Genomic DNA, 13,632 nt, shown 5'->3' on the forward strand with positions numbered 1-13,632 from the left:
TTTGTTCGTTGTCACGGGAATTTAATGAATTATTCAATAAATGTTAATTATTAATTATTCATCATCGGGAATGGATTGGTAATTAATCAGCTGCCACTGCCCAAATTCCATCCAAATCCCAAATTTCCAAATCCCAAATCCCCAATCCCAAATCCCAAAATCCCAAATCCCAAAATCCCAAATTCCAAATTTCTAAATCCCAAATCCCAAAATCCCAAACCCCAAATCCCAAACCCCAAATCCCAAAATCCCAAACCCCAAATCCCAAAATCCCCAAATCCCAAAATCCCCAAATTTCCCAAATCCCAAAATTCCGAAACTCTTTATCCCAAAATTCCCAAACCCCAAATCCTCCATCCCAAAATTCCCAAATTTGGGATTTCCACTAGTTTTTGGGGTTTTTTTGAGGATTTTTTTTTATTTTTTGGGGTTTTTTTCCCCTGTGGTTTTTTGACGCTTTTTTGGCATTTTCTGGGAATTTTCCAATGGTTTTTTGGGGGTGTTTTGGGGGTTTTTTTTTGTAGGTTTTTTTGGGTGTTTTTTGGGGTTTCTTCTTCAGTGTCTATTTGGGGATTTTTGGGGATTTTTTTGGGGCATTTTTGGGAGTTTTTTTGAGGGTTTTTCTGTCATTTTTTTGAGTTTTTCCTTGATTTTTTGGGGATTTTTTGTGGGTTTTTTTTGGGTTTTCTTATGGTATTTTTGGGGGATTTTTTTTAGGTTTTTTTTTTTAGTTTTAGGGATTTTTTGGTTTTTTTGGGGGTGTTTTCTTTTGTTTTTTTGGGGGTATTTTGGGGTTTTTTGCGGGGTTTTTTGGGTTTTTTTGGGAGGTTTGTTTTGGGTTTTTTTGGGGTCTTTATGGGTTTTTTGGTGGTTTTGGGGGATTTTTTTGGGGATTTTTTTGGTTTTTTGGGGGAGTTTTTTTGGGATTTTTGGGGTTTTTTTGGGGGATATTTTGGGGTTTTTTTTAGGATTTTTTTGGGGTGTTTTTTGGGTGTTTTTTGGGATTTTTTTTGGGATTTTTTTGGGGATATTTTGGTTATTTTTGTGGCGTTTTTTTTTTAACATTAACCCAAACCCAACTCCTTCATTAATCCATGTCACAATTTAATGAATTGATGAATTTTTAGGCATTCCCTGACCGTTTTTTGGGATTCACCCCCTCCTCCTCCTCCTCCCGCCTCCTGGCCGCCTCCACCCTGGCCCTCTCCGCCCTCACGGCCGCCAGCACCTCTTGGGATTTTGGGGTTTTTTGGGGTTTTTTTGGGGTTTTTTTGGTGGGCTTTTTTGGCAGTTTTTCTGGGTATTTTTGGGGGTTTTTTTGCGATTTTTTTTGGGTTTTTTGGGGATTTTTTTTGGGATTTTTGGGGGGATTTTTTTTGGGTTTTTTTAGGATTTTTTTGGGATTTTTTGGGGTTTTTTGGGGATTTTTTTTGGGGGGATTTTTGGGGGGATTTTTTTTGGGAGGATATTTTTTGGGTTTTTTAGGATTTTTTTGGGGTGTTTTTTGGGGTTTTTTTATGGGTTTTTTGGTGATTTCTTGGGGTTTTTTTTGAGGTTTTTTAATGTTTTTTTTTGGGGTGTTTTTCCTGGCAATTCTTACATCTCAAACCAAACCCAACTCCTTCATGAATCCACACTAGATTTAATGATATAACCGATGAATTTTTGACCTATTTCAACACTCCCTCCTCCTCCTCCCGCCTCCTGGCCGCCTCCACCCTGGCCCTCTCCGCCCTCACGGCCGCCAGCACCTCTCGGGGTTTGGGGGTTTTTTTGGGTTTTTTTGGTGGGTTTTTTTGGGGGTTTTTCTGGGTAATTTTTGGGGTTTTTTTGCGATTTTTTTTGGGTTTTTTGGGGATTTTTTGGGGATTTTTTTGGGGATTTTTTGGGGTTTTTTGGGGATTTTTTTTGGGAATTTTTTGGGAATTTTTTTTTTTTGTTTTTTGGGGTGTTTTTGGGAATTTTTTTGGGATTTTTTGGGGGATTTTTTGGGGTGTTTTTGGGGTTTTTTTTGGGATTTTTTTGGGGTTTTTTGGGGGATTTTTTTGGGGTGTTTTTGGGGGATTTTTTTGGGGTGTTTTTTGGGGTGATTTTTGGGGGTTTTTTGGTTTTTTGAGTTTTTTTTTGTGGCTCAAACCAAACCCAACTCCTTCATTAATCCACACTAGATTTAATGACAGAACCGATGAATTTTTGACCTATTTCAACACTCCTTCCTCCTCCTCCCGCCTCCTGGCCGCCTCCACCCTGGCCCTCTCCGCCCTCACGGCCGCCAGCACCTCTCCTCCGCGGCTCAGCCGGATCTCCCGTCCCCTCCACCTCAGGTGCGTCGGCGGCTCCTCGGGCCCGTCGCCGAAGGCCAGGCTGGCGCTCAGCTCCTGCGCCAGCGCCGAGCGCAGCAGCCCGGCGCCGCCGAGCCGCGCGGGCGCCGGGTGGTAGAGCCGCCCGCTCTCGGGCAGCAGCGCCAGCGCCGCCGGCTCGAAGGGCACGGCCAGCGCCGCGCCGGCGCCGCACAGGGCCAGGCGGGCACCGGGCTGCGGGTCGGTGGGCACCGCCTCGGTGGGCTGCCCTACGATGGGCGCCACCTCGGTGGGCGGCCCCACGTTGGGCGCCACCTCGGTGGGCGGCCCCGCAGTGGGCGCCACCTCGATGGGATGCCCCACATTGGGCGCCACCTCGATGGGATGCCCCACATTGGGCGCCACCTCGATGGGATGCCCCACATTGGGCGCCACCTTGGTGGGCTGCCCTACGATGGGCGCCACCTCGGTGGGCACCGCCTCGGCGGGCAGCAGCTCGGTGAACACGGCGGGCACGTCGGCGCAGCGCAGGAAGTTGCGCTCGCCGCCGCAGCGCCACACGAAGGGGAAGCGCGCCTCGAAGCGCCCGCTGCGGTTCGGCTGCAGGCGGCCGAAGAACGACGAGAGGAAGGCGACGTCTGCAGAGAGAGGGGAAAAAATTGGGAATTTGGGGATTTTTGGAGATTTTTTGGGGATTTTTTTGGGGTGTTTTGGTGGTTTTTTTGGTGGTTTTTTACGGTTTTTTGGTAATTTTTTGGTGGTTTTTATGGGGATTTTTGGGATGGTTTTGGGGATTTTTTGGGGGTTTTTTCTGTTTTTTGGGGGTTTTATGGGGATTTTCTGGGGGTTTTTTTGGTGTTTTTTGGGGATTTTTTTGGGGATTTTTTTGGGATTTTTTGGGTGCTTTTTCAGATTTTTTGGAGGGATTTCTTGGGGTTTTTTAGGGATTTTTTTTATTTTTTTGGTGAGTTTTTTGGGATTTTTTTGGGGGATTTCTTGGGATTTTTTTGGGGGTTTTTTTGTGGTTTTTTTGGGATTTTTTTGCAGTTTTTTGTGGTTTTTTGGGGTTTTTTTGCTTTTTTTTGGTGATTCTTTTGCGGTTTTTTGGTGGGTTTTTTTGCACTTTTCGGGTGGTTTTTAGGGGTTTTTTTGTGATTTTTTTGGGGTGTTTTGCTGCTGATTTTGGGGTGTTTTGGTGCTGATTTTGGGCCGCAGCGCCACACGAAGGGGAAGCGCGCCTCGAAGCGCCCGCTGCGGTTCGGCTGCAGGCGGCCGAAGAACGACGACAGGAAGGCGACGTCTGCAGAGAGAGGGGAAAAAATTGGGAATTTGGGGGTTTTTTGGAGATTTTTTGGGGATTTTTTGGTGATTTTTTGCGGTTTTTTGGTGGTTTTTATGGGGATTTTTGGGATGTTTTTGGGGATTTTTTGGGGATTTTTTGGGGGTTTTTTCTGTTTTTTGGGGGTTTTATGGGGATTTTTTGAGGGTTTTTTTAGCGTTTTTTGGGATTTTTTTGGGGATTTTTTTGGGACTTTTTGGGTGCTTTTTCAGATTTTTTTGGGGGATTTCTTGAGGTTTTTTAGGGATTTTTTATTTTTTGGGGGGTTTTTTGGGGTTTTTTGGGGGATTTCTTGGGGTTTTTTAGGGAATTTTTTTGATTTTTTTGTGAGTTTTTTGGGATTTTTTGGGGGGATTTCTTGGGATTTTTTAGGGGTTTTTTGGGGGGTTTTTTTGGGATTTTTTTTGCATTTTTTTGGCGATTTTTTTGCGGTTTTTTGGTGGTTTTTTTTGCGCTTTTCGGGAGGTTTTTAGGGGTTTTTTTGTGATTTTTTTGGGGTGTTTTGCTGCTGATTTTGGGGTGTTTTGGTGCTGATTTTGGGCCGCGGCGCCACACGAAGGGGAAGCGCCTCGAAGCGCCCGCTGCGGTTCGGCTGCAGGCGGCCGAAGAACGACGACAGGAAGGCGACGTCTGCAATGAGAGGGGAAAAAATTGAGAATTTGGGGATTTTTGGGATTTTTTTTTGAGGTTTTTTGGTGATTTTTTGCGGTTTTTTGGTGGTTTTTATGGGGATATTTGGGATGTTTTTGGGGATTTTTTGGGGATTTTTTTGGGGTTTTTTCTCTTTTTTGCGGATTTTATGGGGATTTTTTGAGGGTTTTTTTAGCGTTTTTTGGGATTTTTTTGGGGATTTTTTTGGGACTTTTTGGGTGCTTTTTCAGATTTTTTTGGGGGATTTCTTGAGGTTTTTTAGGGATTTTTTATTTTTTTGGGGTTTTTTGGGGGATTTCTTGGGGTTTTTTGGTGAGTTTTTTGGGATTTTTTGGGGGGATTTCTTGGGATTTTTTAGGGATTTTTTTGGGTTTTTTTGGGATTTTTTTGCAGTTTTTTGTGGTTTTTTGGGATATTTTTGCTTTTTTTTGGCGATTTTTTTGCGGTTTTTTGGTGGTTTTTTTTGCGCTTTTCGGGAGGTTTTTAGGGGTTTTTTTGTGATTTTTTTGGGGTGTTTTGCTGCTGATTTTGGGGTGTTTTGCTGCTGATTTTGGGGTGTTTTGGTGCTGATTTTGGGGTGTTTTGCTGCTGATTTTGGGGTGTTTTGCTGCTGATTTTGGGGTGTTTTGGTGCTGATTTTGGGCCGCAGCGCCACACGAAGGGGAAGCGCCCGAAGCGCCCGCTGCGGTTCGGCTGCAGGCGGCCGAAGAACGACGAGAGGAAGGCGACGTCTGCAATGAGAGGGGAAAAAATTGGGAATTTGGGGATTTTTGGGGATTTTTTGGGGATTTTTTTTTGAGGTTTTTTTTGATTTTTTTTAGGATTTTTTGGGGATTTTTTGCACTTTTTTTGCTGTTTTTTTGACTTTTTTTGGTGGTTTTTGGGGGATTTTTGGGGATTTTTTTTAAGGTTTTTGGGGATTTTTTGGGATTTTTTGGGGGAGTTTCTTGGGGTTTTTTTGGGGGGATTTTCTGGCGGTTTTTTCCGATTTTTTTTACGTTTTTTGGGGTTTTTTTGGGGATTTTTTTGCTTTTTTTTGGTGTTTTTTGGTGGTTGAGTTTTTTTGGTGGTTTTATGGGAGTTTTTGGGGGATTTTTTGGGGATCTTTTTGGCGTTTTTTGGGGTTTTTCTGGGGATATTTTGGGATTTTTTTGGGTTTTTTTTATTTTTTTTATTTCTTGGGGTTTTTTAGGGATTTTTTTGTTTGTTTTTTGGGGTTTTTGGGGGTCTTTTGGGATTTTTTTGCAGTTTTTTAGGGGTTTTTTTGGGATTTTTTGCGGTTTTTTGGTGGTTTTTTGGTGTTTTTTTGCAGTTTTGGGGTGATTTTTTTGGTGGTTTTTACTGGGTTTTTTTGGAGGTTTTTTTTTTTTTTAGATTTTTTTAAGGTTTTTGGGGTTTCTTGGAGGCTTTTTTGGGATTTTTTTGCGGTTTTTTGGGGATTTTTTTGGGGATTTTTGGGGGAATTTTTTTGGTGTTTTTTTTTCATTTTTTTGGTTGTTTTTTTTGCAATTTTCGGGTGGTTTTTAGGGGTTTTTTTGGGATTTTTTTGGGGTGTTTTGGTGCTGATTTTGGGGTGTTCTGTTGCCGCGGCGCCACACGAAGGGGAAGCGCCCGAAGAACGAGGACGGGCACGGCTGGAAAGAGACGGGAAAATTGGGAATTTGGGGATTTTTGGGGATTTTTTTTATTTTTTGGTGGGTTTTTTTGGGATTTTTTTGCGTTTTTTGGGGATATTTTTGGATTTTTTCGAGGATTTTTTGGTGGTTTTTTTGGGATTTTTTTGCATTTTTTTGGGATTTTTTTGGATTTTTTCGAGGATTTTTTGGGATTTTTTTGCAATTTTTTTGCTTTTTTTTGGGTTTTTTTTTGCAGATTTTGGGTGATTTTTTTGGTGGTTTTTAGGGTTTTTTTTTTAATTTTTGCTGGTTTTTTGGGGATTTTTTTGCGGTTTTGGGGTTTTTTTGGAGGATTTTTGGGGATTTTTTCGAGGATTTTTTTGGTGGTTTTTTGGGGGATTTCTTGGGGTTTTTTAGGGATTTTTTTTATTTTTTTGTGGTTTTTGGTGGGTTTTTTGCAGTTTTTTGGTGCTTTTTTGCGGTTTTTTTTGTGCTTTCTTTTGCACTTTTTCTGGTGGTTTTTTGCGGTTTTCGGGTGGTTTTTTGCGGTTTTTTGGGGATTTTTTGGTGTTTTTTTCGTGATGTTTTTGCTTCTTTTTTGGGGATTTTTGGGAATTTTTCCAGATTTTTTTTAAGGTTTTTTGGGATTTTTTGGTATTTTTTTAAGATTTTTTGGTAATTTTTGGGATTTCTTTTTGTGGTTTTTTGGATTTTTTTGGGGGATTTCTTGGGGTTTTCTAGGGATTTTTTTTTGGTTTTTTGGGGTTTCTTTGGGGGCATTTTTTGCAGTTTTTTGGTGGTTTTTTCGGGATTTTTTTGCTTTTTTTGGTGGTTTTTTGGTGTTTTTTTTTAGTTTTCTTCGGGATTTTTTTGGAGGTTTTTTGGTGATTTTTAGGGATTTTTTGGGAGATTTTTTGGTGTTTTTTTGGTGATTTTTTGGGGTTTTTTTGGAGTTTCGTTGGGATTTTTTGTGGGTTTTTTTGGTGGATTTTTGGTGATTTTTGGGATTTTTTTTGCATCTCTTTGGGATTTTTTTTGCGGTTTGTTGGGCATTTTTTGGGCATTTTTTCTTTTTTTTCTGGATTTTTCGGAATTTTTTTGCGGTTTTTTGGAGGTTTTTTTGGGATTTTTGGGGGATTTTTTTTGTGGTTTTTTTGAATTTTTTTGCGATTTCTTGGTGGTTTTTAAGGATTTTTTTTGAGTGTGTTTTTCTGGGATTTTTTTGCGGTTTTTTGGGATTTTTTGATGGTATTTTTGGGAATTTTGGGGGTTTTTTTTTGATGGTTTTTTGGGGATTTTTTGGGCGTTTTTTGGGGATTTTTTTTGTATTTTTGGGGATTTTTTGGGGATTTTTTCGTTTTTGGGGGATTTTTTTTTTTTCTGCATTTTTGGGGGTTTTTACGGATTTTGTAGCGATTTTTTTGGTGTTTTTTTGTGATTTGTTTTGGTGTGTTTTGGGGTTTTTGGTGGGTTTTTTTATTTTTTGGGGGGTTTTTAGTTTTTTTTTTTTTTATATATATATTTCTGTTAGTTTTTTGGATATTTTTAGGTGATTTTTTGGGAATTTTTTTGGCATTCCTTGGGTTTTTTTGCGTTTTTTGGGATTTTTTTGGGGTGAGTTTTTTTTTATTTTTTGGGGGGATTTTTTGGGTTTTTTTGGGGCTTTTCTTGAGTTTTTTTGGGATTTTTTTGGGCTTTTTTTGGAGATTTTTGGAGGTTTTTTGGGGGGATTTTTTTGCTTTTTTTTTGGATTTTTTTGGGTTTTTTTGGTTTTTTTTGTGGAGTTTTTTGTGAATTTTTGGGATTTTTGGGAATTTTCAGGGAAATTTTTCCGAATTTCTCCCTCAGCTCCTCGTTAATTAACCAGGAAATTCCTTAATTAATTCGGGACTTAACGATTGGGGAACTGAATGATGAAATTAATCATGAATTCATCAAGGAATGAGGAATGAATATGCAAATTAATGAATGATTAATTAAGCGGTGCATGATGCGTTAATAAAGAATTAATATGCAAATTAGCAAATAATCAGAGAGCAAGAACGAATGAGGAATTAATATGCAAATTAACAAATGATTAATTAATCAGTGAATGATGAATTAATGGAGTATTAATAGACAAATTAATGAATTATTAATTAATTGTCACATGATGAGTTAAGGAAAAATTGATATGCAAATTAACGAGTGATTAATCAGAGAACAATTAATGAAACATTAATATGCAGATTAACAAATAATTAATCAGAGACAGATGAATTAATGGAGAATTAATATACAAATTAACTAATTATTAATTAATCAGATAACAATGAATTCATGAAGAAGGAATATGCAAATTCACAAATGATTAATTAGAGACCGATGCGCTAATGGAGCATTAATATGCAAATTAACAAATAATTAATCAGAGGGCAATGAATGAATGAGGCATTGATATGCAAATTAATGAACAATTAATTAATCGGTGACCAATGAATTAATATGCAAATTAAGGTGTGATTAATTAATCAAGGAATGATGAATTAATGAAAAATTGATATGAAAATTAAATACTTAATCAGAGAGCAATGAATGTAGAATTAATATGCAAATTAACAAGTAATTAATCAGAGAGCAATGAATGAATGAGGAATCAATATGCAAATTAACGAATGATTAATTAATCAGAGAACTATTAATGACAACATGCAAATTTATAAATGATTAAATAATCAGAGAACAATGAATTCAGGAAGAATTATTATGCAAATTAATGAGTGATTAATCAAAGGACGATGAATTAATGAAGAATTATTATGCAAATTAGGGGCTCCCACCTGCAAAATCAGGAATGATTAAATCCTAATTAAGGCTGAGAAGCCAATTAAGAACCGACCCCTAATGATAATCAGCTCGTAATTAAGCTGAGGAATAATTAGTGAGGTGACTAATTAACAAGGTGAATAATTAATGCAGTGAATAATTAAGGAGGTGAATAATTAACGATGTGGATAATTAACAAAGTGAATAATTATCAAAATGAATAATAATGAAGTTAATAATTAATGTAAATAGCAAGGTGAATAATTAAGGAGATGAATAATTAAGAAGGTTAATAATTAACGAGATTAATAATTAACAAGGTGAATATTTAAGACAGTGAATAATTAATGAGACAGATAATTAATGTGGTGAATAATTAACAATGAGAATAATTAATGAGGTGAATAATTAACAAGGCAAATAATTAATGATGGGAATAATAACCAAGTGAATAATTAATAAGGTGAATAATTATGAGGTTAATATTTAACAAGATGAATAATTAAGGCAGTGAATAATTAACAAAGGGAATAATTAAGGAGGTGACTAATTAACAAGATCAATAATCAACAAGGTTAATAACTAAGGAGGTGAAAATTAGGGAAATGAATAATTAATGAGGTTAATAATCAAGGAGGAGAATAATTAATGAAGGGAATAATTAACAAGGTGAATAATTGAGATAACTAATTAATGAGGTGAGTAATTAATGCGGTGACTAATTAACGAGGTGAATACTTACTGTGGTGAATAATTAAGGAGGTGACTAATTAAGGAGGTAATTCACGAGGTTAATGATTAAAGAGGTGAATAATTATCAAGGTGAATAATTAAGGCAGTGACTAATTAATGCAGTGAATAATTAACGATGTGAATAACTAAGGAGGTGAATAATTAAGAAGATCAATAATTAAGAAGTGAATAATTAAGGAAGTGAATAATTAAGAAGCTGACTAATTTAGGAGGTGAATAATTAAGGAAGCAAATAAATAGCAAGGTGAATACTTAATGAGGTGAATAATTAACGATGTGAATACTTAAATATGTGAGTAATTAATGCGGTGACTAATTAAGGCGGTAATTAATGCAGGGAATAATTAAGGGAGTGAGTAACTAAGGAGGTGAATAATTAGGAAGATCAATAATTAAGGAGGTGAATAATTAAGAAAGTGAATAATTAAAGAGGTGAATAATTAAGGAGGTGAATAATTAAGGAAGTGAATAATTAAGAAGGTGAATAATTAACAAAGCAAATAACAAGGTGAATACTAAATGAGGTGAATAATTACCAATGTGAATAATTAAATATGTGAGTAATTAATGTGGTGACTAAATAAGGTGATAATTAATGCAGTGAATAATTAACAATGTGAATAACTAAGAATGTGGATAATTAAGAAGATAAATAATTAAGGAGGTGACTAAATAACGCGGTGAATAATTAAGGAGGTGACTGATTAAGGAGGTGAACAATTAATAATAATTAATGAGGTTAATAATTAAGGAGGTGAGTAATTAATGAGGTGAATAATGAATGCAGTGAGTGATTAAGGCGGTGAGTGATTGAGGAGGTGCCTAATTAAGGCGGTAATTAATTAATTAATTAGCGGGTTAATTGGCACCTCGGTAGCAAGTGCTGAAGTTTTTCACTTTGGCGTCGTCCAGGAAGAGCTGAAAAAAAAAAACAAAAAATAGGAATTTGACCCCAAAAAAATCCAAAATTTTGGAAATTCACCCCAAAAAATCCAAAATTTGGGAATTTTACCCCAAAAAATCCAAAATTTTGGAAATTCACCCCAAAAAATCCAAAATTTGGGAATTTTAACCCCAAAAATCCAAAATTTTGGAATTTTACCCCAAAAAATCCAAAATTTGGGAATTTGACCCCAAAAATTCCAAAATTTTGGAATTTCACCATAAAAAATACAAAATTTTAGAATTTCACCCCAAAAAATCTACAATTTGGGAATTTCACCCCAAAAAATCCAAAATTTTAGAATTTCACCCCAAAAAATCTACAATTTGGGAATTTTACCCCAAAAAATCCGAAATTTTGGAAATTCACCCCAAAAAAAATCCAAAATTTGGGAATTTTACCCCAAAAATTTCTGAAATTTGGGAATTTCACCCCAAAAAATTCAAAATTTGGGAATTCACCCCAAAAAAAATCTGAAATTTGGGAATTTCACCCCAAAAAAAATCTGAAATTTGGGAATTTCACCCCAAAAAATTCAAAATTTGGGAATTTGACCCCAAAAAAATCTGAAATTTAGGAATTTCACCCCAAAAATTCAAAATTTGGGAATTTTACCCCAAAAAATCCAAAATTTTGGAAATTCACCCCAAAAAATCCAAAATTTGGGAATTTCACCCCAAAAAATCCAAAATTTGGGAATTTTACCCCAAAAATCCAAAATTTGGGAATTTTAACCCAAAAAATCCAAATTTGGGAATTTGACCCCAAAAATCCAAAATTTGGGAATTTCACCCCCAAAAAAAATCCAAAATTTGGGAATTTTACCCCCAAAAATCCAAAATTTTGGAATTTTACCCCAAAAAATCCAAAATTCTGGAAATTCGCCCCAAAAAAATCTAAAATTTTGGAATTTCACCCCAAAAAATCCAAAATTTGGGAATTTTACCCCAAAAATTCCAAAATTTTGGAATTTCACCCCAAAATTCCAGCATTTGGGAATTTTACCCCAAAAATTCCAAAATTTTGGAATTTCACCCCAAAAAATCCAAAATTTGGGAATTTCACCCCAAAAAATTCAAAATTTTGGAATTTCACCCCAAAAAAATCTGAAATTTGGGAATTTCACCCCAAAAAATTCAAAATTTGGGAATTTGACCCCCAAAAAAATTCAAAATTTGGGAATTTTACCCCAAAAATTCTAAAATTTTGGAATTTCACCCCAAAAAAATCCAAATTTGGGGTTTGGGGATTTTTGGGTTTTTTTTTTTTATTTTTTTAGGATTTTTTGGGGGGTTTTTGGGGATATTTTTGGGTTTTATTTTGGGATATTTTTGAGGTTTTTTGAAATTTTTTTGTTTGTTTGTTTTTTGGGAACTATTTGGGATTTTTGGGGTTTTTTTAGGGTTTTTTGGGATCTTTTTGTGGTTTTGGGGGGATTTTTTGGGGGTTTTTTGGGAGTTTTTCGGAGTTTTTTGGAGTTTTTTGGGATTTTTGGGGGTTTTTTTTCTGGGATTTTTGGGGGGTTTTTTGGGGATTTTTTGGGGATTTTTTGGGTTTTTTGGGATTTTTGGGGGGTTTTTTGTTTTGTTTTTTTGGGGGGGGAGATTTTTGGGGTTTTTTTGGGATTTTTTCAGGGGTTTTTGGGATTTTTGGGGTTTTTTTGGGGATTTGGGGGGATTTTTTTTTCTGTTTTTTTGGGGGGTTTTTGGGAACTTTTTTGGATTTTGGGGGTTTTTTTGGGGGGTTTTTGGGGCTCTTTTGGGGTTTTTTTGTGATTTTGGGACCTTTTTGGGAACTATTTGGGTTTTTTTGGGGTTTTTTTTTGGGTTTTGGGGGATTTTTTTCTGATTTTTTTGTAGTTTTTTGGGATTTTTTGGGGATTTTTGGGGGTTTTTTGGGAATTTTTTTGGGGTTTTTGGGGGATTTTTTTGGGGTTTTTTGGGGTTTTTGGGGGCTTTTTTGGAACTTTTGGGGGTTTTTTTGGGCAGTTTGGGTTTTTTTGGGTTTTTGGGGTTTTTTGGGGATTTTTTGGGGTTTTTTTTGGGGGTGTTTTGGCGTTTTTTGGGGGATTTTTTACCGATCCCTTATCAATCATTATCGATCCCTCATCGGTCATTATCGATCCCTTATCAACCATTACTGATCCCTCATAATTCATTATTGATCCCTTATCGGTCATTATTGATCCCTTATCAACCATTATCGATCTCTTATCGATCCACTATCAATAATTATCGATCCCTTATCAAGCATTATCCATCCCTCATCAATCATTATCGATCCCTTATCAACCATTATCGATCCCTTATCAACCATTATCGATCTCTTATCGATCCCTTATCAACCATTATCGATCCCTTATCAATCATTATCGACCCCTCATCAATCATTATGGATCCCCGATCGGTCCTTATCGATCCCTTATCAACCATTATCGACCCCTCATCAATCATTATCGATCCCCGATCGCTCCTGATCGATCCCCGTTCGATCTCCGCACGGCTCACCCGCCCGTGCAGGTCCAGGTAATAGAAGTACTCGCGGACTCCGGGCTCGGGCCGCTGCCCCTGCCGGTAGCTCGGGCCCGGGCGGGCGCAGAGCCGCAGCAGCGGCGCCGTCCTCATCGCCGCCGCCTCCTCCTGTCGCGACAGCCGCGGCCCCGCCTCCTCCTCCTCCTGTGGCGACAGCCGCGGCCCCGCCGCCTCCTCCCTCCTCCTGTGGCGACGGCGCCGCCGGAAGTGCCGCAATGGGGGACCGCGATCCGCGGGCACCGCGCGGTGCGGCGGGCAAAAGCTTCCGGGCGGGAAGTGGGAGGAGGAAAACCCCGCCTTGGGGGGGGGGGGGGTTCTATGGAATGTATAGAATGTGGGGGTTTCTATAAGGCCGGGTTTGGTGCATCGATGATTCCAGAGGGGTTTGGAGGCTGGGGATGCACGGACGGGGGTTTCCGTAGGTGAAAGGGGAGGGGCGGTGTAAAAAATCGACACCCGGCACCGCCCTCCCCCCCCCCCCGCAGAGTCGCTGTTGGTTCAGGCCGGCCGCCGCCATTTTGTCCTCAGGGAAAAGCGCGGGGGTGAAACAAGGGGGAAATGGGGGGGATGTAGGAAAAGGGGGAAAAGGGGGGAAAAAGGGGAAAAAGGGGAAAAAAGGGGGAGAAAGGGAAAAAAGGGGGGGAAAAAGGGGAAAAAGGAGGAAAAAAGGGGGAGAAAGGGAAAAAAGGGGGAG

General features: G+C 38.2%; 1 protein-coding gene across 1 annotated transcript; it reads right to left on the minus strand.

Moving 5' to 3' along the window:
* Window positions 1-13,211, minus strand: C1H8orf82 (chromosome 1 C8orf82 homolog). Its single transcript, XM_077781734.1, has 3 exons — window positions 12,915-13,211; window positions 10,334-10,382; window positions 1-2,938 (listed from the first exon to the last, which is right to left on the minus strand). Exons 1-3 carry the CDS (start codon window positions 13,029-13,031, stop codon window positions 2,199-2,201), a joined length of 906 nt encoding a protein of 301 aa, XP_077637860.1. The 5' UTR covers window positions 13,032-13,211; the 3' UTR covers window positions 1-2,198.
* Window positions 13,212-13,632: the final 421 nt, after the last annotated feature.

Source organism: Lonchura striata, chromosome 1 (genome assembly GCF_046129695.1).
Source record: "Lonchura striata isolate bLonStr1 chromosome 1, bLonStr1.mat, whole genome shotgun sequence".
NCBI lineage: Eukaryota > Metazoa > Chordata > Aves > Passeriformes > Estrildidae > Lonchura > Lonchura striata.

What these genes read in the sequence shown, in the direction of transcription:
- C1H8orf82 (XM_077781734.1), bottom strand. Translation starts at nt 13,031, where the DNA reads ATGAGGACGGCGCCGCTGCTGCGGCTCTGCGCCCGCCCGGGCCCGAGC. An exon ending in ACCTGGACCTGCACGGGCGG is followed by an intron (nt 10,383 to 12,914) that starts GTGAGCCGTGCG and finishes TTTTTTTTTCAG; the next exon opens with CTCTTCCTGGACGACGCCAA. An exon ending in CTTCAGCACTTGCTACCGAG is followed by an intron (nt 2,939 to 10,333) that starts GTGCCAATTAAC and finishes CTCTCTCTGCAG; the next exon opens with ACGTCGCCTTCCTCTCGTCG.